The 8,074-nt window shown below is 37.1% G+C and overlaps 1 protein-coding gene across 1 annotated transcript; it reads right to left on the bottom strand.

Annotated features, from left to right (window-relative positions):
• Positions 1-644: 644 nt before the first annotated feature.
• Positions 645-7,671, bottom strand: TPR3 (Tetratricopeptide repeat (TPR)-like superfamily protein). Its single transcript, XM_090019565.1, has 8 exons — positions 7,399-7,671; positions 6,314-6,407; positions 6,144-6,194; positions 5,886-6,059; positions 3,462-3,641; positions 2,650-2,769; positions 2,062-2,195; positions 645-1,203 (listed from the first exon to the last, which is right to left on the bottom strand). The coding sequence occupies exons 1-8, from the start codon at positions 7,569-7,571 to the stop codon at positions 1,146-1,148; spliced, it is 984 nt and encodes a 327-aa protein (XP_089875691.1). The 5' UTR covers positions 7,572-7,671; the 3' UTR covers positions 645-1,145.
• Positions 7,672-8,074: the final 403 nt, after the last annotated feature.

Raw genomic sequence — 8,074 nt, 5'->3', positions numbered from 1 at the left:
CTCGCCGAAGGCTTTGTGTAAAGGACAAAAACTCTTCTTTCCCTAAATAGTGTTAAAAGGATAGCCTTGATATTGTTAAAACATCACCAGATCTTTCATTTTCTTTAAATACCCTACACGATTCGCCAAGTTCACTAATAATACATAATGAGGCCGTTTCCAAGTCCCTCGCTGACCAATATAGATGCCGATGACATAAATGACAGAAAATATAAGACAAGAAAGCCACAGTTGGAAGAATAAAGGAACAATGTGAGTCTCCAGATTTCCTTTCAAACCATCCCACCATTGTTCTATGTTTTGACTGATTGGCCATTGAATGCACTTCATGGAAAAAACAAAAAGATAAAACAAAGATGTCCTTAAATAGTGAAGGAAGCAAATAAGTATCCAAACCAAGGATAATCTGTCAAATCCCTTCCTGACTACAAAAATAATCAAGCCAAGGAAAACCCTTTCAGAACCATAAAATGGTCACCAAGTAATCCGCTGACCACATATGTAGTGTGTTGGATCAAGCCTCCAACATTTTGCATCACATTTAAAGATGTAACAGCACCGAATTTTAGATTCAACCTGTAGGCACTGCTTAACTACTCTAATAATTACATGCTAATATCTGAGAAAATTGATGAAACTTTCTCTAAAATGACACACAATGTGCCAAAATATAACTGAATTGTATATTCAAATCCATAGCTCACTTCAAAACTGGTCCAAGTAGCCCAAACTACAATAGTATCACCTAACTAGAATATAGACGGCAATGTAGTGGATCGGCATGACAAAATGCATTGTTTCTTGTAGCATGCACGTGCCAGACAAAAACAATCAAACAACAAGCATAAACAGACAATTTGCAGAAAGAATAGAATGTGTCATTCAAAACTCTCTCCGACTTCCAAACATGTGATACCTTCTAAGTTCTAGCTAGACAATCACTAACAGGGAGGTGAAACTCTGTTCAAACTTCAAAGGCTGGATCTTAAGATGCTTGCACATGAAGGCATCTGAAGAGGCATGCTTGGTTTCTGTCTGGCAGAGCGCGTTCCCTTCTTCAATGAAGGCAGAAAAACTGCAGCACATACTAACAGCAGAAGCAGGCAGACATTGACACTATAGCCACCAACCTTCACTGGCACAAGTTATCTGAAGAGAGGTGGAAGAACAGCATGCGCATCCAAGTCCAAAGCCTCTGGGTTGCTACATTAACATAGAAAGAGACAAACAACATGAAAATCAGTAGCTAAAACAAAAATTCAGCAATCAAGCATAAGGTGTCACATTTACAAGATACCATCATCACATATATAGGTCTCGGAGAGGCAGCTTCTCTCGATAATATAGGTTTGGTTGATAAATCTTGGGAAAATCCCAACACTTAAAGAAATCTAAAAAATATAAAAGCAGCAGAAATAAGAAAATAATATGTTTAGATAATAAAATACACATGTATAAAATATAATAAAATGAATAAGTATAAAAGAAGAAGAAAATACATATTTAAGATATAGAAAAGATATAAAAAAAAGTAAAAAGTAACAAAATATTACCATATCGCTTTAATATATAAACTATTTTTGAAATTATTGAGATATTTTTCCTTTTTAATCATTTTACCAAAAAAGGTATTTATAGCTGATATTTTTATATTGGTGATATCTGTGACTATGGTATATACTAATTTGTATGCAACCATGTTCAACAAATTATTCACAAATTAATTTCATTGATTTCTCAGAAATTTCTCAAGAGAAAATAGCCTAAGTTTCTTTCTTTTTCCTGTCAGTTTTGGCTTTTGTTAGAAATGAAAAGAATAAAAGAAATATAATACCAAAAGAAAAGAACTAGAAAATCAAGATCTAGGACAAAATCAAATATCATGGTGAAAATTTCATCTGCTCAAATTGGATCAACATTCTCAGAATGCCAAAAATTCCAAAAACCAGTTATGACCATGCAAAAAAGAAGGCATTATGACATGACCACCTTGTGTGTGTGCACCGGGGAGAGAGAGAGAGAGAGAGAGAGAGAGAGAGAGAGAGAGAGAGAGAGTTTTACCTGCACAACGTGAGGCCCTTTTCTGTTGTACTGGAAATAAACCATAGTTTTCGTAATGCAGATGATTCAAACTGAACAAAAAACCCATCATTCTGCCCATGTTTCCATTTTCTTGATCCTTGTCCCTTCCAGACCTGGTAAGAGACATTTGCAATAAGAAGCTAATCCCATATATCACTACCACATTAAAACCTGATACTTCATAACTGAACTCTGTCAATGCCAAAACCATTATCATCAAGTGAAAAACTAAACAGAATTTAAAATGACTGACCCAACTGAAATTCAGATACACAACCAAGCCCCTAGCTGCCAGCCACCAGCATAGGAAACTCAGATAAAAAAGGCCAGTCATCTCAACAGCTAAGTACATACTACATAGTCAATTTGTCTGAGGCCAATGTGGATCAAAAGCTATTGAAGATGATTCAATAAGAGTAGAAAGAAATTTGGAAATAATCCAAACAAAAAGAAACATATTGTTTACATTCAGGACAAAGTTGATACTACAGAAAGAAAGAAATTGTGCCTGATGAGAAGTTTCCCTGTAGAAGATGAAAAATAACAAGACAGAAAAGAAAAAAATACCTGAGGAAAGGAAATAGTAGACTTGGCTACCACCAAACAAGCAGCTTTAGAACTTGTTTCCACAGCATATTGCCTTAGAAAAGCAGCACATTGTGTTACAGTGTCTGGTGATTCAAAAGCCTGTTGAGAAGAATGAAAGAAGGTAATGATCAAGAATCCAACATATCACAGAAGAACCGTACATTTAGTCTAACCAAATTCTTCGTCAAACAATAATCTACCACACTCCAGTTGAGTAGTGTAATTTTGTAAGCACAGACCAATATTTATAATAGAAAGATGGAGGCAACCAAAAAAACAAGGATAGATTTGCTGCCATGACTTTGTGCTCGCATGAAGCCCCTTTGTTAAGAAAAATGTGGAATACTTCAGTATTTCAAGCACACATGAGATGCAACCACATGGGCAAGGAAAAACATCCACATCCTTTTCCCCAATTATTTTTTGACTGGTTGGACTTTGCAAGGAGGCCCAAATCGTGTCATACAGATTCAGGTAGTCAACTCACAAACCATGTTCACCCTGATGATTCAGCTTGCATCAACCAAATAAATGCAAAGCCACACAGTTGAAACACTGTCAGTAACCAGTCCACAGGGACTGAACACATGAAACAACCTAAGTCTGTGAGCCTCAATTTGAACCTACAATTTCAAATTAAACTAATAACTGATTCAAAAGGTCATGGGTCAATAACTGAAAAAGCAAGATCAAACATTTTTTTAACTAAATACATTTAGCTTCAAAGCAAGGTAACTTCCTTACAGAGTAAAAGTCAACAAATTACAAGAAAAAGAAAGTAATATATGTACCTTATCAACATTCACAATTGGGGCATAATTGTCAGGCAGCGTCTTCTGCTTATCAAACAAGAAATTGACCTTCGCATCTGCTTTTGTGGTATCGTGCCACACCTTTATTGCTGATGCCATGATATCAACAATAAAAGAGAAGACTTCTTCACAAAGTTCTTCGTTTGCAAATTTTTCACTCTGAAAACAGTAAAAATGAGTCAATTTTATTATATTTCAGAAATGTTCTAAGATGATTATCATTACTGACATTTACTTCACCACAGTAAAATTTCAGACAACACACACACACACACACACACACACACACACACACACACACACACACACACACACACACACACACACACACACACACACACACACACACACGTGTATGTACAATGTGTCTACATACAAGAGAAGCTTTCTTCACAATGATCTTTGGTTGGAAACCCTTTATTATATTATAGAAAGGTGTGTACGACTTCACTGTCAGGGAACGCCCCTCAACCTAGATTGGATAGATATGGAAATAACATAACTCCATGTTCATATATAGGATTTTTCTGGTATAAAACGAGCCACTTCAAATAGGCATATGCTCCAACTCATACATATTTCCTGGTAAGGGGTCAGGATAAAAACTGGCTCCTAAATGTAGTTTGATTGAAACTGATTAGGATAAAAGGGCAGCATGGAGCATCCATGTGACACAGGTGATTTCAGCATTGGTGATGGCGGTAGTGGTGAGCTTTCCTTTTCCATGATTACCATGCTAGGGGCTGACCTCCTATGGGATTCAAAAGATAAAAACCTATGGTTAAAGGCAATGCAACCCTATCAGTCTATCAGTCAACAATCACATTTAACCCAATGGCAGTAAGATATTCTTGGAATGAAAATGGCTGAGAGGAAAAAGGACGAAGATCCATGTTTTTGAGAACCTTTCCTTTTGATGTCAAATCTTCTTTCGGAAGAAACCCAGTTCCTTATATTTCAACCAAAAATATGATAGATGAGAAAACCAAATTCTATAGCTTGCTCAAATTACTAAACCAAAAGTGCAGAAAAGTTTTCAAACTTCAACTTCATTTCCGTATAAATGTTTGGTTTTCTCAGTTACCAAATAGTACTTTGTATTTTCTGAAGAAGAGAATCAGTTACCAAATTTTCTGAAGAAGAGAACATGAAAAATAATTTCTTGTCAAAATTATACCAAATTTGATCAAGTAAATAAGCTTCATGATGTAAGCATACTTGTATTGGTCTTTATTAACTAATTACCTTAAATAAAGGACAATTTCGCAAGTAGTTAGAAATACTTTTCTTATGTTGTTCTAAATGCCTAAAACGATTATAAAAATTTCCAAAATGAGACAAGAAAAGAAAGATGAAGTAAAAAACATGAAGCTAATGATGAGTGCAAGAAAATGCTAAGGCAGTTAACCAACTAACTCAAAACAAAATAAAACAAAGAAGAGCTCCCAGCAAAAGGCGAGATTCAACTCAGTAGTCAATACATCTACAATCATACATGCAAAAAAGATATCAGGATATCATTTATCTAAATATGTTGCACATGGTATGAGAAGGCAACCCCCAGACACAGAGGACCTCAAAGATGGTAGAGCAGAAACTACTCTTATATGGATATCTATCAGGACAACTCCTATTTATAGTATTAAGTAAAATATCCTAATCTGAATTGATCTGAGTGGATGCTTGCAAAGGTGAAGAAAGGGTTCCCAAACTCACAGTTCAGCCCTGGAATACCAAGAGAGTGGCATTAATAAGAGAAAGGTCCAGCTGGGAAGCCCTCAGTGTTATAGACCATATTTACGAGCCTTCAATTATGTTAACTATGAGAAATTTTGTCTCCTTCTAGATGTGCTTCTGTCTTGGTCTCCATCTTATCTGTGTGGCTGTATGACAAACATTACTTTTATTTTGCTCCAAACATATAAAATTTCCAAGAAGGATCCTAAGCGCCTACTGATGTAGAGTGCATGCTTGACGAGTAAAGGCTCAAGCACCAAAAATGACAGGAATTAGACATTTGCTCATCCAAGCATAAAGGCATCAGAGCTATTCTATCTAGTGGTAAAAAACTTCACGTTTAACCAACCCCAGCTATGCAGAGACTATTGGGAGGGACTCCACTCTCTGACCCTCATCAAGAAGGCCACAACACAAATTAGACTAAAATATTCTTCCAAAGATCCATAATTATAATGACCATAAACTTAACATGTGCAATTTTGCCTTTTGATGAGTCTGTTATTTTGTATAAGCACATAACTGTGTAAGTTGACAAACATTATTTTATCACATGAAAATGTTCACAAGTAGAGACATTACCGTGTTCAAAGGCCAGCCATACAGAAGCTAGAAAGTGATAGCACAACTCCTTCAGTGAGAAACGGGGAAGTACAATAAACTCACCAGTTCAGCTTTCATAGGATCTAACGACTTCTGAATGTCAATGTTCGACCTCATATCTTGTCTTTCCTGAGCTCGTTTTTTGTCTCTTGCTAATTGTGTCAATCGCTTAATTTTTGTTGACACCTCTGTGTTCTGTGGATTGTGTTGTAAAGCGATTCGAAAGGATGCCACAGCCTTTATGTAAAACACGCAAGCATTTGCATTAGCTGTTTGAGAGCACAAGATGCAAGAGATGATCAAAGACAAGTTTCAACATACATCATCATAGCGTTCCATCGCCTCTAAGATACATCCTTTCCTGAAATATCCCTAGGAATACATAAAACCACCAGATAATTGTCAGACTTTTTTTCAGATATAGATCTTCTTAACATTACTTGTAAAATTTTATAGGACTCAAAACTATGAAGTATAAAATTTGCAAAAACCTTTTCCCACTGAGGGTTTAATTTAATTGTTGTTTCTGCATCTGCAAGGGCCTTATTAAGTTTAACAAGGTTCAGAAAGGCTGCAGCCCGGTTACTGTGGAAAACGGAAAAAAGAAACAAATTGATAAGCATGACAAGAATCATCAAAGATGACAGTTTTATATAGAATTAATAGAAAATCCAACAAGTAGATAGAACAGGGCATTGCGATAACATTGGATAGAAGTACCACATATAGATGATCATTGCCAAAATTTGAACATCCAAGAGCACTTGTCAATCATAACGTGATAGAAAAGGTTTAGATTATGGAATTCATTTTCCGACAAATATGAACATTGATCACATCTTGGTAAAAAGATTCATGAAATGGTTTGGTTTGGTAACACCGAGGTTGCTTGAGACGCTTCACAAATCAAATATATCAAGTTAACAGACACGAGGAGCTACACGTTTCATTCATTATTGTCGATCATTGTACCAAGGTGGACATTCCATTCAAGTGTTCAGCACACCCATGAAGCAAATTTGAGAAGCACTTGCTTTAACGAACTTGGTTGTCAAATATGGACGCAAATTTTAGCATCACCCAGACATCGAGAAATTAATTTCTCTATGTTCCTACAATTTTTAATTAAAAGAAGAAACCACAAAATGGCCAAAGACCCTTATCGTTTCCATGCCTAGTTATAACAAAGTACACAGCCAAAACAATGAATACAGAAAACGATAGTGACCATCAATGAGATAATTGCTTCTAGAGATTTCAAAAGAAAAGGAACTACATCAACGCAATGTTACTTAACATACAAAACATAGACCCAAAATATTTAGCTATCACACTAAATCACATAACCAAACCAAATGTAGGTAAACATTTAGAAAACGAAGTTGGGTGCTCGAATCAAGACCAAAATACGCAAGACAGCCGAGAAAAAGGAATACCAACCTCATATTTTTCGGAAAAAAACGAAAGTTGGCAATCGAAATCCCCACATAAAACCTCAGGAAAAGAAGAAAAAGCGAACACCCACCATCGATTTCAAATGAAAAAAAAAATGTTTTTTCTTGTTTTTTGAGGATACCTGTAGAGAGTGGCGTTGGAAGGATCGGCCTTGATGGCCTGAGTGTAGAGGGCAGCGGCCTTGAGGTAATTCCCGGCCTTGAAGAACCGGTTACCTTCGTCCTTGAGTGATACGCTGGCCTGCACCGTGCCAGATTCTCTGCTCCCCGAGTCTCCCGTAGCACCACCCTCCATTTTCTCCCTTCCCCTCGAACGCCTTTCTGCTTCAACTTCGTCGAATGCAAGAGGGAATGGGAGGAAGACGAGCGTGCGGAAGGCCTCAGTCTGCTGCTTGTTTGATTTTGATCTCAGTCGTCGATTTCATCCTGATAAAGGTGTAGGGACAAACTTGTACAAGGGGCGTCAAACTGTGCCGGGCTCACGGTTGTCCACATGTTCGACTTGGGCTGCACTCAGTTGGATCTGGATCCAGATCTGATTTTATGGGTCTGGATCTGCGTCCAGATGAATCCGAGTTAGGCAGGACCAGGCCAGGGATTGGGTTCGGATGGTAAGAAGTAGACATAAATCAAAGCTTTGTTTTACACGTAGATCTCAGGTTGGACTCAGGTCTGTTCGTGAACTTCCAAGCCAAACCCAAGTCTATCTACTACTTGGATCTTATGTGTCTAACCCAATTGACTAATTGGGGTCCAACCTAACTTGTACCAAACCCGATAGGTTCAGGGTTTGGTGAT

Source organism: Nuphar pumila, chromosome 10, assembly GCF_984573655.1.
Source record: "Nuphar pumila chromosome 10, dmNupPumi1.hap1.1, whole genome shotgun sequence".
Taxonomy (NCBI): domain Eukaryota; kingdom Viridiplantae; phylum Streptophyta; class Magnoliopsida; order Nymphaeales; family Nymphaeaceae; genus Nuphar; species Nuphar pumila.
Note: the sequence above shows the minus strand (reverse complement) of the source record. Positions and strands in the feature narration are given on the sequence as shown.

Bases quoted from the DNA above. Each gene is read 5' to 3' on its own strand.
- TPR3 (XM_090019565.1), bottom strand. From the start codon at position 7,571: ATGGAGGGTGGTGCTACGGGAGACTCGGGGAGCAGAGAATCTGGCACG. The intron at 2,770-3,461 runs GTACATATATTA...TCTTCTCAACAG, and splicing joins CAATTGTGAATGTTGATAAG to GCTTTTGAATCACCAGACAC. The intron at 1,204-2,061 runs GTAAAACTCTCT...ATGTTAATGTAG, and splicing joins AAGGGCCTCACGTTGTGCAG to CAACCCAGAGGCTTTGGACT.